The sequence below is a fragment of the Uloborus diversus genome, chromosome 4, assembly GCF_026930045.1.
Source record: "Uloborus diversus isolate 005 chromosome 4, Udiv.v.3.1, whole genome shotgun sequence".
Taxonomy (NCBI): Eukaryota; Metazoa; Arthropoda; class Arachnida; order Araneae; family Uloboridae; genus Uloborus; species Uloborus diversus.
The window spans coordinates 28,964,568-28,988,033 of record NC_072734.1 but is presented as its reverse complement, the minus strand read 5'-3'; the positions used below and the strand labels follow the sequence as shown (position 1 = coordinate 28,988,033).

Here is a 23,466-nt window from a genome sequence, read left to right as displayed (position 1 = left end):
CTGCAGTTTTTTCTACACTCATTGCCCACACACTCTAATCCAGAAAAAGAACATCGAAAACATTTTTTTTTGTGCTTTTTTTTAAATTTTTTAAAACTTTTCCTCCTCTTTTTGACATTTTTCAGTCCTCACTTTGCCTTAATTTTTGGTCCCTCAAACGTATGTTTGGGAAACATACCAACAACGTCTAACACGTGCAATGCCGAAAATTGCATGTCCTGCTTGAGATTGATTTTTTGCAAAACCTGTCTCATATTCAAGGAAAAAGCAACTTTACTAGAGTTACGCTTGTAGAAGCCTCCCCATGTTCATGTTAAAAATTTGACACATTTATTTGTAGCTGAATAATTCCAGTTTTCTTTAGCTTAATTTCCCTTTGGATGGTTTTACTACTTATGATGCACCAATTCATTTTTTATATATTTATTTACATGGTGGTATATGTAGGGAGCCCTGCCCCTTACCTCCCCAAATCTTTGAAAACCATTATAGTATAACTTAAAAGTATCAAAATAATGTGTTAGTATATACCATTGCACTCTCTTAACAAAAATTATTAGTATATCTAAGCTTTTATTTGCTGTGATGACACATTTTTGGACGCTTAAGTGTTTGGACTGTAAAATGAATGCATAATAAAAAAATTTCAAAAAGTTCAAAGATATTTGGCATACACTATTTTTTTTTTTTTATTTGTGCCAAGTTTCATGTTGGCACAACACTGAGATTATGCATAATTTAAACTTGAATGCTGCTCGGATTGGCCAAAAATTAAATGCCATCAATTGAAAGTCAAATGTGTCATAATCATGTTGATAGTACAACATTAGAAAAATGAAATCCATTTAATGTGATGTACAATGAGTAGATTACATAAAATTACTTTTAAATAAAGACTTCAAAATACCAGGGATGAAAATCTTACACGAATCCGCGATTTTCCGCTTTTTGTATTTTTTTCATTTCCTGGGCGCAGAGCATTTTCCAGCGACCGCGTTCTTCCCGTCAAGATTTTTGCTGACTCAAGTGTTCTTTCTAAGGTAGAAAGAAGGAAGGAGCTTCGTTTTGTGATTGGGGGGGGGGGGAGACTCGAGAATGGACATAGACCATCCTATCACTTAAACTTTTATAACTTTTTGTGGACTATTATTTTCAACCCTTGTATGGATTTTGTTTTATGCTGAAGACTTGTACGCTTATGTTTTGCCACGCCCATTTCACAATCACTTTCTAGCAATCGCGCAAATACCCCCTCACCTCCCTTCTGCCCCGACCTTCCCATCAGGATTCTTGCTGAGGCATACATTCTTTCTTGAGAAGAAAGAAGCAAGGAACTTTTTGCTGTGTTGAAGAGGGTGAAATAGGAATGGAGGGAGAAATGCTGGAGAGTGATGGTGGGTGCAATCGTCAGATGTAGCTTTTGAAATCCGATTGAATCTGCTTCTGTTACACTCTCTCATTTTTTTCTGCTATGCCATTCTACTGTTTAGACATTAATACCTTTTTGTTGACTAATATTTTCAACCCTTCTTACGCCACGCCCATTCAAATATGTTTATTCTATTCCATCGGAGTTAATTTAACCCAGCATCTTTCTTCAAATCTAGTTTTAATGCTTATCAGGCTTACCAAAGATCTTAATACATTCATATTTATCTTAATTATAATGTGCTATTTTATTATAACAGACATGTAAATATAGCAAATTAAAGATGCTTATCTTAAATCATGACATAGTGTTTAAAACTTTTTTATCAATTTAAAAATAATCATTTTTATGCTAGTGCTTAAAATGACCATCAAAGCTCAAAATGTTTTGAATTGGGTTTAGTTTTTTAATGATTTTTATAGAATATACCTAGCTGCTCCACAAAAAGTTTAGCTACACTGATAATGTCATTTTGTAATCATGGTGTCCAATGATTCAGCTTGTATTAAGTGTTTAATTATATGGAAGTTTTATAGCATTATATGTCACATTATAAAGTTTTAATTTCACCTGATTTGTGGGCTATGGGGAAAATGGAAGTGCTAAATAGAATTGATATGTCTGTTAAAATCTTAAATAAATGCAAGCTTATTTTATTTATTCATTTGTTAGCATTTCTACTAGTAAAAAAAAACATTTATCTATTAATATTTGAAAGACAGTATAGTATTGATATAATTTCACTTAATGTAAAAAACATATATATATTCAAATTTTAAGTCTCGCAATTTTTCTTCTTTTTTGACTTTGGGCTGTTTTCATCCCTGAAAAACACAAAGGAACTAAAAACCGATTACGCTTACATACTTTTTCCTACCCACACCTAGAAATGAAATTTATTTTAAATTTCCAGTATAAAAATCAACTAAACTAAACACCGAATTATAAAATACACTGATTTAAATTACTATACGATGAATTATTTTAAATACCTAACTAATTATATACGAGCTCTTAATTTTTAATAACCTTTTGAAGTCGGAGCCTCCTATAAACAACTACCTAACGTAAATGACAATCCACTGATACTGAATTAAACACTAATTTAACTATATGCGGAATTAATCTTTAAAACTAAACCTACTCGGATACGTATTAACGTCAGATAAAAATAGTATTGAGGTAATTGATTCAGCTATTAAAGTAGCAAAATCTGCTTAATTTACTGCTTTGCTATATAGTAAAACATTGGTAACACCTATAAGTAAAAAGTAACAGGCGGCGATAATTAATCATCCATATACCACGAGAATTTTCGTTCAAGACGAAGGCCAAACCTCTGCTGAGAAAATACACAGGTCATGGAAACACCACGTGACCTGTGACGTAATCCACCCGCTGACGTAAGCTGGACGTATCCACAGCGTGTGAAATCCGCCACCCCCTTTTCAGATCCAGACCAAATTACAATGGGACCATCTGGGAAGTGTACCCTTCCAAACAAAAAAAAGAATTTTTCAAATCGGTCCTGTATTTTTGGAATAATCGGAAAACACACATAAAAACCGCATGACGAAATCATAACTTTCTTTTGAAGTCGGTTAAAAATTATACAAGTTATCCACACATTCAAACTTGACTTGACAGTTCATTACTTCTTCTTGACAATGCTTTGCTAGGTTGCTTTCTGCTTCTGCAATTTTATCTCCTTCCAGTTTCTGCACTTGAGTAAAAACTGGTCTTAAGTCTTCACGCACACAATGTTATAGCAGGTGAAACATGTTGCAACCAGGTGTGCACTGATGGAAGGTAACAGGAGGCCAGTATGAGCTTCAAAAAATTCCTTATTTAGCAAATTTTATCTGATTCAGAAAAAATATCATTTGGCAAAACTTGGAGTTCTTTTGGATGTTATGATTTTGGTGGAACTTGACGATGTCTAGAAGAAAATATTATTCTATCTTTAACAAGTCTTACAGTCTTGATCATCCATTCATAATAGAATCAAGAAAAGGTCAACAGTTTGCGTTTTGCTCTTTGTGCTGTTGAGATTTTTCCACAGCCCGTAAAGGAAAGGGAGATGTTATTTCTCATATCCGTCGTGATGAAGACATTTTCATTGGTAGAAAGAAGCACAGAAAAAATAGTTCCTGGTTTGGCTCCATCAAATAAGATTAAATTTTTCTCAAGTGTTAGAGAATTTTATGTGTCATCATGTGACTACATCATTCAAAAATTTCCAATTGATGATGAAATATTTATAAATGCTGAAGTAACAAATTTAAATCAAGTAGAAACAGCATCATTTTCTAATGTACGTTTTTTGTAGATAAGTTTCCATGTATCTGCTTAAAAGCTATTGATACTCCTAACGAGGATGAAGCTTTAGATACACTTCAGGCTGAATTTTGTAATCTTCAGCTTGAAGACATTCTTAAAGAAATCTTAGAAGAAGAAAGAGCCGACACTCAATGGTGTTTAATATCTGATCTTAAAGATGTTGGTGCTCTTAAATTTCTACATTTATCAAAAATCATGCTCATGATACTATTCCGCATAGCAATGCTGAGTTTGAAAGGATTTTCAGCTATGTAGCTAAAGTCTGCACAAAATTTAGATCTAGTATGTCAAGAGAAACTATAGAAAATTTACTGATAATCAAATCAAAGGAGTCACTGCTGTGATCAGAAATTTAACTCTGAATTTTTGAGAAGAGCCAAATTATGCATTGCAAATGCATTAAATAAAAATTAAAGAATTATTTAAATATGTATATAAAATATTATTCTAGCATAACTATTATTATTATTAATCAAGATGTTAATAAAATATATCTTAAAGTAAGAACAACAATCAATGGAATGTATTCAATCATATTAGGGATGTCTCAATAAATTAACTCCGGTAAATATTACAGAATTTGTTTCCTTAGTATTCAATGCAATTTTGTTGTAATATGTTGATCACAATTTTTTAGTACCCGTTGGAATAGTTGCTCGATTTTCTCATGCAAATTGCAGGATTTTTCATTTTTCAAGGTTGGCAGATCTGATAAAAGATATTTTTCTCTAAAAAATATGAAATTGACTAAATTTTGGATAAGTGATTGCTTCTAGTAGTGTTTTGATGCAATTTAGATAGTATCCCCTTTCAGGGCTGCAAAAAAGCTGGTCTTTCTTGGCTTTTATATTCATGTACTACATTAATCTCTATACATTTTAATAAGATAACAAATGTCAATTTACGTATAAAAACAATACATTTCCTGAAAGTAAAATGATAAAAGGAATATATACACAAACTGTAAATCGTTTCTAACAAAACCCTTACGCTTTTATTGGATAGTAAGGACTTCCAAGCTATTCTAAGATGACTATTTTTAATTTTGAAAAATAATGACTATCATAAACATTTTTGTAAATAAATGATTAATACTAGGATAACCTTAAGTTGTATGTAATTGTATTGTTGTGTTGTATTTGCAATTCTCTTTTTCAGTTTTTTTTATGAAAATAGACTTTTTACTTAAATACGGGTTTTTCAAACTGAATCCAAAGGCAAAAAGTGAACTCCTAATTAAATGAAATTTTACATGTAACCTTAAAACGTCATTTGGCTCTTTTTTTTCTTGCCCTGCCCGATGGAAATCACTTTTTTTACCATATGACTATGACCCACCTTAATGTAAACCTGTAATATACAGTAAAACCTGTCTACAACGATACTTTTGGGACCTAAAAAAATATTGTTATAGACAGGTTATCGTAATAGACAGTTTGATTATTTATGCTGAGATTTTGCTGTCTATAAAAATATTTTCTGTGAACATAAGTTTGTTATAGACAGTATTGTTATACACAAGTTTCATTGTATAATGTGTTAGAGAAAGAAGGTGGTAAGTTTCCTGATTACTCTTAGGCAGCATTCTTCAATCTGATTGTTTCAATGTGCTTTTGCTTTAAGATAAATTGCTATTTGTGGTTTCTTTTTCTGCAGGTAAGTTTTCCTTCTATATAATTAATAAGCCATGTTAAAAAATTCTATAATTCAGTGTAGTTACATGTATTTTTTCCCTATAGGGCTCACGGATTCAATGAGAAACAACTTCCAACTCATGAAGGAGCTTGCGAATCATACTAAACTTGATCCTGCCACTCGTGTGAGAAATTTGAACACTTTCATTCGTCGTGTTAATCAGTAAGTCTTTAACTACCTAAATTCACAATTTTTTGAACCCCGATACTTTGAAACAGGATTTAGGTAGGCTAGAATTGCATACTTTGGTAAAGGTTGGGTTTTGTCAAAAATTAGTGTTATACATCCTTTGTCTTCAGGTAAAAATAAACATTTATTGCATTAAAGTTGATCATTTCATTATTTTGAACTCTCATTTGTGTAAATACATGCAGGCGATAAGAAAAAATAATTCATGTCTACTAATGAAATTTTAAGAATTTAAATAAACAGTAATCTTTGGAACTAGTCTCTTTTCTCGCTATTTGTCTCTTTTTCTTTTGAGTGTCTCTAAAGTATCTATTTCCGTGTTTAAATCTCTAAAATCTCTTTTTTTCCTCCGCGAATGCTCTGAAAATCTTACTCTTGACACCTGTTGAAACAATTTCAGTTCGCCAAAGTTCGTTTAGCTTTGAGAATCAAGTAAGATTGCAAAGTAATTTTCGGGTATTGGAGAGCGTTATCGCACGGGAGCGGGACCCTGCTGTATAAGAAATAAAATATTTTAATTTTTGTGTCAGAGGTTCATTCTGGTTACGTATGTATCATTAGTGTACATAGACTTCATTGTCCCCCCCCCCCCCCCAATCCTCGTAAGAACATAGTTTTAACCTAGTATTATTTGTTCAGTGTGTGCGCCCATACCTCTTGCTCCCCGTGCATCGTGGGGGTAGTTTTGATTTTCCACCCCTGATCAAGTACATTAAGAAACTCTGCTTCCAAAGAAAATATGGACATCAAAGCTGAATCGTTATTTGCGATATTTTTAGTAGAGCATAATCTGCAGCGGATAATGTCGGCCCGCTCTTCTGACAAGTTTCCAGATTTGGTTATAGCTTCAAAATATTGGTATGCTCGTACAAAAAAGATGGAAATAATTTTAGTTTTTTGCCAAAGATGGAAGACTCTCTAGATGGAAATATCGAAAAGTAACCAGAAGTTAAATCCGATCTTTATTGGGTATTTTGAAAAGAATACCGGCAAAATTCAAGACATTGTTTTCTCTTCCAAAGTTAGAGAAAGGTAGCATAGCAGAAAATATTTGTCTTCTGTTTAATGAAAAACTTCAAAAACGTGATGTGCAATGGACATTGTGTTTAGTTTTCTGCTGATAATGCATCAGTTATGCTTGGTGAGCACAAGGGTGTTGAATCCTTTATCAATAAGGAAAATCCCAATGCATTTCATGACAATTACCAATGCACATACGTTTTAATTTTTTGAATGCCTTTTTTGATTTTATAAGTTTTATGATCTGTGTAAAATTGAGGTTTTACTATGAAAAAAGTTCATGTACATATCAGGGATGAGATTTTTCCGGCTTATTTTTCTCAAATCAAAAAAGAAGATTTTTTATAAATTTTTGGACCTCGATTTATTTTAATTTTCCCCCCTCGAATCTTCATCCTCCGCTATATCTGCCAAAAACGTATGTTTTGGAATCATGCCAACGACGTCAAACATGTGCTGTGCCGGAAGTTGCATGCCTCGTTTGAGATTTCAATCTTTTTGCATCCTGCAAGTATTTCAATTATTTTTAATGTGGGTGGTTTTTTGCTATATGCTACCTTATATCTGTTTATTTTATTCATCGTTTAAGTAATATTTTTATTTCTTTAATTTATTTTAGAAAAATCGCAAAAGTCAATAAACATGGCTTAGCACCTACAGTCTCGAATTTATTGAAACTTGGCATGGTTACTTTTTTTGTCTATGTATGAAAGTGTAAAATATGTATGGTGAATCTCAAATGGTTTAGGCTTTACAGCCTGTTAAATGTTTTGAGATTTCATGATTAAATGAGGTAGCTGCAAGTTCTTTTGATTCTGAAATCTTATTTGGAAATTAAAAAAAAATTTTTGGGTTCCGATGCAAGGAAAAAGATAACCAATCGTTTATCTACATATATTTATTTTCAATTCTTACTATGAAAAGTATGTCGGACCACATAAAGAAATTTTAGATTTTTCTCTGTAAATTTCTACTTTACAAACAAACTTAATTTTTAAATTAATAATCTCGCTTGTTTAACACTATTTTTTTAATGAAAAAAATGTATTTTTCTCTAAAAAAAATGAAATGTTGATACTATTGTGTGATGTAGCCAAGATTGACCTCTGACCCCCAACACTTTGTTCAAGGACTCAGGGTTTAGAATTTGTTGCTTCTTTTTCAAAATGCAGATTTATTTAGGAATAAACACTCTTGCAAAAAATGGTACAATGCAGCAAATTGTACAAAATTGTTACGTATACTTAATTAAATACGTATTACCTTCAAAACTGGAAAATTAGCCATTTTTTGTTCAATTTTTGAATATCATGGCTTCCAGGGAATATCCATGGCTTTCTATTTTGATGGGGTTTTGGATATCACCCCTTTTGCGAAATTTTTTTCGATTTCCTCCTTTTTGCTCTCTGACCACTCTCATCCCTGACATATAAAATATACTTGAATTTAAAAATGATATTACTCTAATATACGTATAGATTTATTTTATAAATTAGCAATTTGCTCCTGAAGCATTTGGCATTTGCTCCTGACTAGCTTGTTACAATGTTGGCAAGTCTGCTATAAGATAGCTGTATAAGTGTATGTAAAGTCTGAAAAAGGATCTTTCATTATTGCAAATGGATAACACACATAAGAGAGCAAATGGTGCAAACAGATGAAGCTAGAATCATGTGCACCAAAAATGTATTGGAAGGGGAGCGTTTTTTTAACAAGACTGTTTGGGTCACTCGATTAGGCACGTAGGTCGTGCAGATCTAAAATTCAGTAAGTGGTGTAGTAGCAAAAGTGTTGTCAAAATCTGGTTTCAGGTAGTCTGGTTTCGGTGACCATGGAAGGTTTGATGTCGTTAGAAGGGAGGGGGAAGAAATGAATAGGAATGTCTAGAAATAGATGTAGCACTTGTTAAATTAAAACATGCATTTATCTGCATTCAGTTACTCATCACCTAAGAATCTTTTTAAACTTGGGTAAGCTGCCTGAGGATAATCAGGAGTTTACTGTATGTCCTTAATTCATCAAAATACTAATCTTTTTTTTTTTTTGGAAAAATATTAAATTTCTTTTTAGACTATCAAAATCCAGTGACCCCTGTCCAAATTCTGCAGTTACTGTAAAATTCCTAGATTTTTAATTTTTGTGAATGGCCCAGCTTATGTGTACTCATGAGTGCATTACCATTCTTATGTCTGCTTATATAGGTTTTTATTAGTTTATTCATTTTAATAGAGACTCATTATTGGATTTTTTTTTAGAAATGAAAATGTTGCTAGTGATATGAAAGCATGGGGTCTTAAATTTGATGATAACTTAGTTAGATTTCAAGGACGAGTTGTTCCTCCTGAAGATATCATTATGAGAGGTGGAAAGGCAAGTATATTTTGTTTCTAAATTATATCAAGTGAATGTTGTCAGTCTTAAGGGATTTCTGTCTTTTTGGAAAAACTTGAGACGAACAAAATAAAAATTTAAAGTAATAAGTAATCTGTAAAATGAGCTAAATATGGAGAGAATCCAAATAAATGATCTTTCTTGTCATTTGTATGGTTATAATAATGAACAGCTATTTATTACCTAATAATAGACAATATTATGTATTTAGCGTCAAATGAAATTCCACTGCTTAAGTTTAGCCTTGCATTATAATGAATAATGACGAGCAGACGATTCTCTTATCTGCTGGCTATTTTTAAATCATGAATCTTTCATTCTGTGTTTTTCTTATTAAGATCGCAATAAACGATGGAATAAACATGATGTGTGGTCGGTTGTCTTATTTAATACAGTATTTCTCATTAATATGGACATCCCCGCATCTACCAGCACCTTGCCGCTTAAAAGTATAGTTCGCTATTACAGAGACAAATTAAATATTAATTTTATTTCTTAAGCAGTTCTCCAGTGTAATTTTAGTTTCTGTTTTGGAGTATTTTTTGTTGGAAATTGTTTAATTTTTAAGTGTGAAGATAAATTTTTTATTTGGCTTAAAAATGAAATTTTGGGCATGCCTGCTTTATTTTAAAATTTTCGGTCTTTCGTCCAACTGCTCCCTTGTTTAATCAACTCTTATTATATGTAAATCATAAATAAGATGCGCTTCAAGCTTAAGAACCCAACCTTCAACTTGAGGATTTTTCATTTTTATTGATTCACTGTACATTCTTTTAACAGACTAGCACTTAAAGCCTGCTTTTCTTTTGTTGATAACTGCTTTTTTTTATTCTACTGTTTCGTTTTTTTTTTTCAACATCTATGTGAACATGGTTGATACACTTTTTAAGAATTTTATTTCTTAACTCCGAAATTCTGATTTTCCTCCAAAAGCATCAGTATTTTGGGTTTTTTAATGAAAGGAGCTTCAAATTTAGTCTATAAAAAGAATATTATTTAAGCCTATTTTTAAGCTAGAGCTTATGCTTTGCTGAAAATATCTTGATATGTTAGAGATTTCAATCTTTTTGCTTCAATTTGTTTTATGTTATTTCACACTAAGCAACAAATTTTTTTTTTCTATTTTGTCTAAATTCTTTTATTTGGTTTTCCTGTTTTAAAGATTAAACCAAATTAACCCCAGCCTCAATGCCTGGGTACCTTTTTGTGACTTTTATCTTAAATTTTTACCCTTTTAACCAAGTCTTGGTAAAATTGCTTTTAATCCTTGTTATTTACATGAATCTGAACTAAAGAAAGTTGTAACAGTGTTTTCAGAAACATTTTTGTGGGGAGTTTTTTAGTATTTAAAGTTATGCCTATATTAAAATATGGCCACCGCTTTCCCCTCATCACCCCCCCTTTCGATATCGCACCCCTTAATTTATTCAGTTTTTGGCAGTTCATAGCAATTATTTATATTTGATAGGGGAAACAGCACTGTATTAAGCATTAATATTCTTCTGAAGGGTTAGAGAAGTGTATAGTTCGAAAGCATGAACATTTGTAGCAAATTGGGTTTCTCAAGCAAGTACAATGCCTCCCCATCTAAAAAAAACCCTAACCTTTCTTTGATAAAGGTCATTTTACAATTTTTTCCCTTTTTCTTGGTGTAAAACCAAAGTATTGAACTCACGTCCCATACCCAAAAAAATTTTTTTCACAACTTAAAAAATTACATATGAGTCGCACTGCAGATCTTAGACGCAATTACGATTTTAAATGAAATTAAGTATACTCATAATTTCAATGGGCACTGCACCCATTGTTCATCAACATTCAATCAAATGCTACGAAATTATCGATGATGAATCCTGTCAATACAAGATTTTGTTTTGTTATAAAACAAAATAGTTGTGACTTTTGGTTGCTCCTTGTTTTTGTTATGAATTGAAGTGGAAAACAATATTACGGCTTCTTTTTGTTGATGTACAAATATATTACATTGTCATTGATACCGAATTAGGAACTTCATGTCTCTTTGAGATATACACAATAATATTTCAGTTGGTGTATACAACGTTTTTTTTATATTTTTTTATTATACCTACTTATGTTAGACGCCATGGCAGCAAAAGTTGAGCAAATGATAGTAAGGATAAATATTACAGATAATGATTTTCGATACAACGGGCCACATGTGTGAGCTTCGCTGGCCCCATGTGGTTGGGGGGGGGGGCGTAAATTGAACATCACTGGTATAAATAAAATACTACGAATTCACTATGAAATATCAAAGTGTTAAGGTTAACAAAAAAAACTAGAGAAACTCCTTTTTCCTACAGACCATTTAGCGTGAAATGTAAACATAAAACTCTGGAAAAACAATAAGCCATTTTTTGGTGAAAACAAGATACACACATTTCCCAAGATGAGGCTGGAAGAAAAAGTTCTAATTAAGTAGAAGAGGTGTCGGAATTTTTTTCTGCTCTTTTTCTGCGAAATTCAAAATGGGTACCCGGTTATTGAGAGTAAGGGAAAGGTTTGGTCATTGACGCTAGGGTTAAAATGATAGGTATTTGAAGGAATATACTTTAAAAAGATGATACTTACCTGAAACAGAAGTACATTCTGTATGACATTATTTTCTTTTTCAAATGGGAAATTAAAGGCCGACTTTTTTCTTTTTTTAATTAGGCAATGAACTTCGATATAATCCTTGAGGTGCAATCCAGGGCATAAATCTGGTCTGTAAAATTCAGTATTTTAAAAACTAATCAGCATTTACAGAATTTAGTTGGTAAAGTCTGTTTTTGGAAATTTTCAAAATAACTTTAAGAAAAGATTCAGCCCTTCTGAAACTTGTTCTTTAAAACATGACAGCTACATTTTGCATAATTTCAAAATGAATAAACATTTACAGGGTGGCGACAGATCAGGGAAAAGTCAGGGAACTTTATCACTCGGGGAAATATCAGGGAATTTTGAAAAAATAACGAAAAATCAGGGAAAATTGATCAAATGAAGAAAAAAAAAAATTTTTTCCCTCGCAAAATGAAGTACTTTGATTCCCTACGAAACTTCCGCCAATTATTTGTTTTAAAAAAGCAAAATTAAGGAGGTCCGATCATACAGTGCTGAATATTTGTGCATCTTTTTTCCTCAAGGTCAAAGTATTCAATCTTAGGATGAGCTTCCTAAGATTGATTCTGTGTCTGTAAAGTTCTTTATTTTACCTAGCTAGAATTTTCCTTCACGCATTCCATGCTATGTAAAATAAACAACCCTGCAGGCAAAGAGGAAGCCGTCATTAATGACTTTGCTCCCATGCTTTTACTCATTGCTTTGAAGTAATTAGCATACTGTTATATCATGATTTCAAGAAAGGATTTTTGTTTTTTAAATTAATGCTAAAAAATCTTTAAAGTTATCACTTGGAATTTTAAATTTAATTGCTAAAATTAATTTTGTCTCAAAATCAAATTTTTTTTTGTTACCATGTTATTATTCCCTGTTACTTCAGATTATTCGAAGGGTTCTTTTTTTTCAGACTTTAAAACTCTTTTATTTTAAAACCATATACATATTTTGAAATTAATAACTGGTTTTGCATTTTAATGTTGTTTGTAACTAAAGTAATCTAAGTTTTTTTTTTTCCGACAACTAATGAAATCATTTGAAATAGAGTTGTGCACATAAGTAAATATTTTTATTATTTTTTAATAGTTAAAATACTGTATTCATTCATTAAAAGCTAAGTTTTTGATTAGAGAATAGCTCAATATGACTGGTTGTTGGAAGATTTCAATTTGTTTCACATATGTCTATTCTGCCGTGTGCAGGTAAAGGGCAGAAACTGCACAGTTTTCTTTTTTATTTTTGCATTTTTGTCATCTATGGTATGTTGCCTTTATTGTAAGGGCTCGCTTATTTGGTTTTCGCCGAAAAAGAGACGCGACATTTTCCCGTTGTTAGTACGGAATAAACCACACATTTCTTCAAATATCTCAAACTAATATCTGCAGATACTGCCTTTTACCTGCATACGGTGCAGTATTTTTTAAGTAACCAAAACTACATTACTTCTATACTTTAACTATCACTTGTTACTCTTGCAGTAACAAAACAGCTTAAACCGTTTTAAACACTGCATTTTATTTAATATTCAAAGCTTTTCAGGTAGGGCAAAGAAAGGAAACCATCATCATTGGTAAGGTAAATCAGGGAAATTTGGTGAACTTAATCAGGGAAAAGTCAGGCTACTTTTTCTTCCTGTTCCTGTCGCCACCCCTGCATTTATGTTTAAAGATTTCAAGTTACTCAAAGCTGAATGTACTCTATAGATGTAACAATTGTGCTTTTGGTGAATTTGTCAACTTGTATGATGCTTAGAAATGTGGATTAATTAGAGTTTTAACTAGTAAAAATCCTGATCATAAGGGAATTTGATCGATGATATGTTTTAGTAGTCATAAAGCAAACATGATTGAGAATTTTTAGTTATTTTGTGAATAATGCTATTTCTTCTATTCAACAGGCATCTTACGATCAAAAATCTGGTGATTTCACTAGAGAAATGCGTGGTAAACCCATGTACTCTTCAGTTAACTTAGAGAATTGGGTTCTTATTTGTACCAAATTTGATGAACCTAAAGCAAATGATTTCTTGTCCAACTTATATAAAGTAGGTCCACCAATGGGGATGAGAATTTCACCACCTCAAGTGTAAGTATACATTATGAATGTTAAGTTTTTATATTTTTTTGTTTTCCTCCCAAAGTTAATACACATTTTTCTTTACTTTAATGTTAATATGGGTTTTTAATTTGGATGAAAAATAAATCATAGAGTCATTGTTGGTAGGTTTTCTTCTGTACTGAGGAATAAAAAAACTTCCACAATATTTCAAAGGTATTTTTCTGAGCAATATAATTGTTCACCCTCCCTCCAACTAAGTAGGAGTTCTAGTGATGTCAAAATGCCCAGGTATTTATTTTTAAGGGTAAATACAGAGTATATGCCAAAAAGTTATTGCACAGAATTATACATACTGATCCTTTTTTTACAAATTTATTAATTATACAGATCAGATATATTCAAAAGAAAAGTGAATGGCATATACAGTAGCATACTGGGCATACAAGATTATGGATTTTTCATAAAATACTACAATCAAAAATCAATCCTTTCTGAGTAATAAATATGCTCAATTTTAAAAAAGTTTCTTAAACTTCTTTTTCTGCCTTCTGGGTATGAATTTGCAGATCATTCAGCTGGTTATTGGTTCCAAAAGGCAAACCTTTATTTTTTTTAGTGGATTGAGTTTAAGGCTCTCATACTTCCCACATTATCACTTGAATTAAAAAGAATTTCAGGACCATGGTCTTTAATAACTTCTTTTCAGTATATCAACCTCTTCTCATATTTCCCCGATTACTGCACTTTAAAAGTCCCTTAATTAAAAATAAAATATGCATTATATATATGAATGTCAACTTAGCCAGTTATTTCTTATTCAGATAAATACATATCGCCTATTCCCCCTTTAAGCATATTTCAAAATACCCTGGCTTTGGTTAAATACCCAAAATATATTGACCAGATCCAAATCACTAAGTAGGAGTAATTAGTAGAGAAATACAGAATAGCACTTGGGCAGAGTACCAATTATGTTTTAAGAAGAACCACCGACACGCACATGAATTTTTAATTCATTGCAATAGTAGTATCAGGCCGAGGAGTCGGTCACCTTTTGTAACTTTTGTCACCTTTCTCACCTTTTTTGAAATGCGTCTTAGGAATTTTTTTTTTTAAATAATTAAAGCTACCATTCAGATACTTTTCAAAGATTTAACAGTGAAATTAATTTAAAAAATAGCCTTAAATATGCCCCCCACCTTGTTGTTTAAGAAAAATAGCTATGATATCGGGAAATCGGAATTTTTTTAACGCTTGCAATTGCACCCTATGAGCAGAACCAGTCTTTCTATCCCTTCTACAGATGAACTTGCTCCTTATTTTCGGGAATGTATGTTAAAAGAAGCATGTTTATCCTATTATGCTTTGAGCTTTGATGAAACTACCAATGTCAAAGACAAAAAAGAACTGCAACGAACAACAAAATATTGGTCTGAAAGCCAATGTTGCATCACAATAAGGCATCTCAAAACTTTCTTCTTGGGCAAGGCAGTTGGTGAAATTTCGATTGAGAAGCTATGTGAAGCACTTACCGAGAGTAATTATCCATGAATAAATATCTCATGCTTTCCTTTGAATGGTTCTTATGTTAATAAAAAGGTTTTTATGTTTGACACTATTATCCTCGAGACAAGAGAAAAAAGCCTAATAAATATTGGTATTTGCAGTATTCATACAATGCATAATGCACATTTTTGCTTTTAACATTGTTATATATGTTTTTATTTTTTAAGCGAAGGTATTTTTTATATTTCTTGTAATATTTGTTTGTTGTGAAAATCCATTTAATAATTAAAAAATTTTATCTTTTCTATACTCCTTTTTTCCTCCATCTTTAATAAATAAGTTTTATTAACTTGTAGGACATTAAAATAAAAGATTTACTCCATTGAAGCATAACAAACTTTCATTGTTCTCAAAATTTAAATTTGACTTGTAAATTTGAATTGTAAATGATTGCAGTATATTATATGCTTACACTTTTTATTAATTGTTAAAATCTGTCTTCAGCAATATTCAATTTTTACAGCTACTCTGTATTGGCAGAGTAAAGAGTACTCGGTAAATTGGCAGAGTTGGTTGAATACAGAGTAGTTAACCAAGTACTTGGTATGTCTCAGGTAATAAGTAACTAAACATTGCTTCCAAGAGCATGTAATATAAAACCTGAGAATACGATATGCTAATGTTGCTCTAGGCGATATTTTTAATTTGAAATAAGATCATGGCTTAGTTGGCATTTTAAAAAAAAATCAACATCACTGACCAAATATATAACCTTTTTTCATACTGAAATATGATGTGTAACACCATATTTTGCCTAATTTCTTTATCTTTCACTGTAGTGTTGTTATTCAAGTGGACAGAATAAACAATTTCCTTCAAGCATATCGAGAAAATGTGCGCAGTGGAGCTCAATTAGTTTGTTTTATTGTTCCAAATAACAAGAAAGAAAGATATGATGCTTTGAAGAAACATACCTACCTCGATAACGCACGTAAGTGTTTGATTACATTCTCAGTTTATACAATGTTGTAAAATATGACTAATAAAGCTAAGAAAAGTAATTATTCAACATATTTTAACATTTAAAACAAACATGTTTTTTTCTTGTTTTCTTTTGAGTTTTCTGGGTCTCGGGGACGGGATTTTTCCTGGAAGTTGGCTCCCTTTCCTGCAAATTTACATAAAAAAAACCCGCTATAGCGCGTAAACACTAACCCTGGACTTAATTTTCTCATAGCAAGAATTGTATGCATATATGCAGTATACACCCTTGTGCAAATTAATTGAACCAATATTTTTTCCATTAATTTTAAAGTCATTCCAAGTATTTTTTACCAATTAAATTAAAATTTAAAAATATTTATGGGATGAATAAATCCTTTACCTGAAATCAATTTGCACCAATCAGGGGAGTTCTGGGAGCGCATGTGCAGGAATTTCTGAAGATGAAAGCTGCAGCTATACGTCAGTTGAGAAAGCAGAGAGGGAAATATGGCCGAAAATCGAAATTAACACCAAAACCCATCTTTTTTTCCCCCCTACTTATTCATAGCAAAAAAGACCCTCGAAAGACTAGCACAGCATTTAATAAGAGATTCAAAGGATAATGGAATAAATGTTAGCGCATCAACTGTTCGGAGGTGCCTTTTTGCATCTTGTCGGCCGATGAAGAAACAGCTTCTGACCTAACGAATGAAGGAAAAGCGCTACTTGTGGAAGTTAAAATATAAGAATTGAACTGCTGAATATTGAAGGAAAGTACTATTTAGCGACGAAAGCAATTTCATTGCCCTAGGCCAAAGAACTTAACAAGTGCAGAGATCTCCAAGCAAAAGAACATGATCCAACTTGTAAAACACCTTCAAAAGAATATATTTTGGTTGATTAGGTTAAGATGGGGTTGGGTTTTTTGCAGCATGTTTAGGGTATGATGCATTTTGAGCAATATATAACCATTCTGGGAAAAAAGACTTTACCAGAGTTGAAAAAACGATACCCAAACAGGGATTTTACATCAGGATTTAGATCGTTTCCATCCTTCCAAAACGATCAAGAAAATGTCTGAAAACCAAATTGAGACATCTGAATAGTTTGCAAACTTTCCTGATATCAAGCCAATTGAAAATCTTTGGGATATAGGCAAGAATCGTCTATTGAACAAGAACTGTTCAACAAAGAAGCCAAAAACTGCTCTAATTCATGTTTGGGAGAAGGACAAAAACAGAAAATATTGTAAAAAATTGTGGATTCCACACCTAATCGTGTCCGAATGTTAGTAAAAAGTCGGACCTCATATTTTGAATTAAAAACTTCTGATTTTATATAAATTTAAAATATCATTTCTTTTCGGTTTTCTCGATTTTTCAAGTTTGTTTTAATTAATTGCACAAGGGTGTACTTGTTCATTTGTTGCTGGATTTGAATACTAATAATTCTAAATAGAATTTCATAGAATTTATGTCTAAAAGCAACATTGCTTTAAGACTGATGTTCCGGGTATCCGTATCCGAGGGAAAATAAAGATCTGTATCCGTTACTTTTTGACGGATCTTAAACGGATGGCTAAAAAGATCTTAACGCTTAGATCTTAAACGGATATTCTAAAAATTTTTAAATATTTGAATAAAAGACTTAAATTCCGTTTAAATTGGTTTTATTCCCTATATAAATTATAAGGTATCATTTCAGAAGCCAATTAGTACACTCCGTCGTGAAAAGGAAGGGGTAATAAGTTTTAAAAGTGTGTATCTGTGTGTCAATTTGTGCCATCGTAGCTTTTAAACAGATGAACCGATTTGGATAGTTCTTTTTTTGTTCAAAAACCGACTTTATCGAAAGTGTTCTTAGCTTGGCCTCGATTTTGTAGACTTTAATTACCGGAGATATTAATTAAAAACCGACTTAATGTTTTTCAAAATTAGGGTAGTAAAAACCTACCCGTACATTAAATATTGGCCCTAATTGAAAGAATGAAGTTTTCTGCGTTTGATATTAGTTTGGAACTTCCAAGTTATACAGTAGGACCTACTCTAATCTTGTAAAGTAAATTTTAAATGCAATTCTAAGCCTTTATATGCGCGATTGGTAGTGATTTCATAGTCGGAAGATAAGGAGAAAAAGCTCAATGATTTAAACTTTCTATTTGCTGTCAGTTCATATTTATTAACAATGTGTGCTCTGACCCGGGAAATTCGTCTGCATATGAGGTTCTTTTTTATAATGTTCAATTTAATATTAGTTTGTTATTGATTTGGAGTTTCTGTTATTCTTCATTTTGGTTTTTCTCAGCATCCTTCAAAATAAGTGAGAAGAAATACTCTATTTACTGTTTGTGTTCCTGGCTCTGTTATATCTTTGGTTACATCGTCAGTCGGAGTAAGTTGGGTGGAATGGGTCAGCACTGCATTTATGCTGAAATCAAATGCGAAAAATTATTTCTAGCCTATCTAGTAGCAACTTTACCACTCTTGCTTCTGTATCCTACATCTACCGAGCAAACTAGAAATAATTTTTCATTCTATTTTATCAATGTAGCGCTGATCCATTCCTTCCAGCTTTCCCTGAATTTTTACGGAGATTTCTTTAGAGAGTAAATCATAGTCTTAACTATATTTTCGCCGTAGGTGACATTTTTTGAAGAAACAGTGCCATTATTCTGACTGGAATACCTTCCGTAATAAATTTTACACTTGGATAGTTGAATTGGGTAAAAACATTTTAAGATCCGTATCCGCGGATCTACATTTTTAACGATCCGGCACATCACTATTTAAGACCCTTTCTGTTAGTACATTACAGGCATACCAACTGTCGCACCTAACAAATTTCTCTCCCGGTTCTACTTTTAAGTATCAATTTCTCTCGTTTTTCACTAGATTTTTTTTTTGCTACCCTTTCATAATTCATCGATTTCATTTTATAAAAGATTGTTCTTCCCTGAGCCTCAATAGATGCACTTTCCTAGCTTGACCTGATGCATCATTTTTTATCATACATGTGGAAAATAGACAGTTTATGCACATTCCACTTTTTCTGATAATTTCCTCAACTTTTGACTGTACAAAGCCTGAGCTTAAATACAAAGATTTGCACCCCTTGGTATCCCTGCCCCCAATGAATATTCCTTAAGGGCTGTGTTTTCTCTTTGTGGCAAAACATTGTTAATTCCTTTTGTATCAAGCTATCTCCAACTAATTTATAGAAACAAAGCTCCTTGTTTAGTATGACAATATTAAAATTGTTTCTTAACTGTTGACTGTTATTTCTATCTCTTTTTCATTTTGTTGTTCAGCAGTGTACTAATAAACTTTTGTTTCAGTTGCTAGTCAAGTCATTGTTGCAAGAACTTTAAGCAAGAAGCCAATGTTGATGTCAGTTGCTACAAAAGTTGCAGTTCAGATGAATTGTAAATTGGGTGGAGAACCATGGGCCATGACCATTCCAGTAAATATATACTGTTATTTTTGCAGCTATAAATTGCTAAGAAGTCGCTGAAAATTCAGCCATGACAGCGTTTAAGAAAATAATACTGTAGCTAATTTTTTTAAACTTCAAATAAGAAATGTAGAATTGTACGTAGCACTAAGCGCAGGCATAGAAGTATTCCTATATTTGTATATATTCCTATAAGTCCGAAAAACATTCCTATATTTTTTAGTCCCTGCTTCCTTGAAGCTCCTATTTTTCCAGCCTTGATCTTCAAACGCCATGATTTCCGCTGGAAAACGTATTTTTTAGAAACATGCCAGCACCAAAGACTGAAAATTACATGCTTTGTTTCCAGATTTCAACCCTTTCTGTGAAGGTTTCAATTATTTTTGAAGTAGATTAGTATAGTAACATAGCTACCTTAAGTCAGCCTATTCTATATTGTACCTTTATTTACATAGATTTTAATAGTTTTTATTTCTTAGGTTGATTTTCATTAGGCATAATCAACCAAGAAAATAGAATTAACACTCAGTCTCGGGTTTTGATGAAACTTCGTGTGTTTGTTCCTCTTAATATGTTTAAGAAAGCATGCAGAAAGTTTTTGAATCTCAAAGGGTTTAGGTGTTTCAACCCAGAGGTGTGTACAGAAATTTTGGAGCTCCTCAAAAATGACTTTTACAGGCATCCTCCATATTGTTTACACCTATGTACTTACATGCTGTTTGAACTACTGTACTGTTTTGAAACAAAAAAAGAACTAGTACAGATAGAGCTAAGAAATTTATTGCACAAAAATATACCGCTCCCGACATTGCTCCTGTGATATTCCAGCATTTGTTATAACATGGTGCCAGTGGTGGCTCGTGCCTTGAAAAAGTGAGGGGACCAGATCATGGGTACACCTGCCCCCCTCCCCCCTCTGTTTTTGATTTTTAAAAAAATTTTAATTTAAAATTCTCTTAAATTTTTTTTGTGATAAGTTAATAAAATTAAAACTAAATCACGAAAGATATTAAGCTCATGTTTTATGTCCATGATTGCCGGTGGGATGGTGCACTTTTCCTCCTGACTCAAACATAAAATTTAGTTAATCAAATAAGGAAAAACTACAAAATATATCACAAATTATTAATCTCACGTTTATGTCCAGTACGCTTTCCGGCGCTGCAGTAAGTCTCCCTTGCAGCACTGATAAGGGACTGCAAGGGAGGCCTTTTCACCCCTGGCTTTTCCAAATAAATTTTAAAGCAATATTAATCTAATATTTTTATTAGTAATGTTATTTTTACTCTTTTAATAAATAATTTTGAATGAGTAAAATTTACTTTATTTTAAACAAGACCAAATTACAAAAGTGCAAAAATATTGTGATCAGAGAAATATGTAAAAATTATAAATTAACTCTAACAAAAATGAAAATATATCTCTGTATTCACTTTAAAATAAATAAAATAAAAATAGATAAGCTAAATTTAAAAAAAGAATGATAAAAATAAATTTAGAAAACAAAGTTTTAAAAAATCCTTAGTGATTTACATGCGGGTGTACCTTTCAGCATATGAAACTGCCGGTAAACATAGCCGAGATTCAGAATTTTTATGCAGAGAAAGAAAGAAAAAACTAAGTTATTGATAACTTGTCGCATTTTCATTTAAAAATACATGAGCTGTAATTTAAAACGGATAATAATATCTGTGGAACAATGGGAAGACATTTTTTGAATAAAAAAGTAATCTTGTGACGATACATGCACACACGTACATATAACACAACAGTGGCGCAAATAGAAAATAATTTTTAAAGTGGGGAGGGGGGGGGGCATAGTAGGAAAAAAACTTAATCAATTTTTGATTTTGATTTGCTCATCATCAAATCATTCAAATTGATGATCAATTTTGAAACTTGTAGTTTAAAAAATGCAATTTTAGATAGTGGTGATGTATGTGGAAAGAACGGTACAGGGGGACTCTGCGGAAAATTGCAGAAGTTGAAGCCTGAAAACACAGTTTTGGGCCATATTTAGTGATTTTAGGGTAAGGGATGGAGCTCCAGGACTCACTATCTTAATTTTTTTTTTCTTTTTCGAAAAATAGTGATTCCTCGTCGTTTGAAATTGCAGTTTCAAAAATGTAATTGTCAACAAACTTTAAATATTTTTACGGTAAGGGGTTCTTGAACACTCCCTTGGAATTTTTTTTTCAAAATTAAAGTCCTAAAAGCTTAAGCACAATATTCTATGATATCAACTATTAAGTGTTTGGAAAGTTTTGTTGCAAAAAATAAGTGAAAAAATCTTAAGCTGCTTGGTGTCAGAGTGCATATAGTATTTATAAAAACTTGATTTATCTAATGTTCACTGAGCAATTGTTCATTAATTATTTTTTCTCCCGTACCTGATGACTTGTTCCTTCAACCATACTCAAAGGATAAACAGCGTCCTCAGATATTAAGTGTAAAAAACTAACTACCCATCTAGAACAAACGGGAAATCCCGCTGTAACGTCCGCCATATGAAACAGAACAAACAGGGCTCATTGTCCTCCTATATTTTCACAATTTGTCAGATATTCTCCTATATTTTCTCACTAACTCCTATATTTTTTTTGTCGGATGCTAAATGCTACCCAAAAATGCAAAAATCTTTGATCCATTTTTTTTCTAATTTCTCCTCTGCACTTTGCACTCTTGCATCTTTCATGTTGCCACATGTTTTACACTCCTGTTTGATTATTTTTATGAAACATACAAAATATAGATGGCTTTACTTGCAACTTTTAACTTGTTTTCAATTAATTCTTTTTCTTTTTATGAGTTTACTTTCATGGGCGGATTTATGGGGGGGCAGAGGGGGGCAATGCCCCCCTAGTTTTGGGAGTACTTTATGTAGTAACAACACATTTTCCAAAAATTTTTTAAAAAGTCATTATTATTTTTCCTTTTTGACTGGAGTCCAGAAGGACATGGGTAGGTTTATAGGAAAGGGGGGGCATAGGAGGCAAGGCCCCCCAGTTTTGAGAGGACTTTAAAAGGTAATAACACATCTTCCAAAATCTTGAAACAAAAAAATTATTATTTCTTTTTTGAATAGTTCAATGAAAATGAAGAGAATAGCGAATGTCCTTTTCTGATGGGAGAAAAGAAAACAAAAAGAACATTAAATAATAATAGTACAGCTGTCACTGGGGTGCTGAAAATATGCCTAAATTAACTATTTTGGACTGAAAACCATTTGGGCAAGTATGTAAATGAAAATATAGGCTAAACGAGCTATGCATTCAGCTGCAACACTTATAATAATTGACGATTATTTTTAAATTAGAACCTAAAACAAAGGGAACCCCCCTCCCCCATTTGCGCTAACAAAACAATCTACTCGTTATGATTTGTTTTCTTTCTTTTCAGAATGTTTATTTTCAATTTGCTTGATTTCAAAAACTAGATATTTTGTGTTGTTACAGACGAAAGATTTTGAAGAACCTTCTGGATTCACACGTTCAGTTTGGTAAAATTATAAAATCCTTTAACCGTAAAAACTGACGAATTTTCGTAAAAATTACAAAAATCTGCAGGTAAGAGTGAATTACATGACCGGATTTGCCTATAAGATAAACAAGCTATAGCTTTGGGCCACTGCTTTGAAGTGGGTCCGTAACTTGCAAAAAATTACATTATTTGTACCTTAAAAAAATGGAAAGTGCTTGAAAAAATTAATTTCATTTTCAGGTGCTTGAAAACCTTGAATGTTTGGAAACATGGGGCTACAAACCTTAAATTTTAAAATTTCTAAC

At 32.0% G+C, this 23,466-nt stretch overlaps 1 protein-coding gene across 1 annotated transcript in view; it reads left to right on the top strand.

Moving 5' to 3' along the window:
* Window positions 1-23,466, top strand: part of LOC129220325 (piwi-like protein 1) — a 111,241-nt gene that overhangs the window by 65,354 nt on the left and 22,421 nt on the right. The window contains exons 10-14 of the mRNA XM_054854725.1: window positions 5,509-5,626; window positions 8,929-9,043; window positions 13,581-13,768; window positions 16,087-16,238; window positions 19,566-19,690. Of these exons, the coding sequence (XP_054710700.1) occupies window positions 5,509-5,626; window positions 8,929-9,043; window positions 13,581-13,768; window positions 16,087-16,238; window positions 19,566-19,690 (698 nt within the window). The remainder of the gene's footprint in view (window positions 1-5,508; window positions 5,627-8,928; window positions 9,044-13,580; window positions 13,769-16,086; window positions 16,239-19,565; window positions 19,691-23,466) is intronic.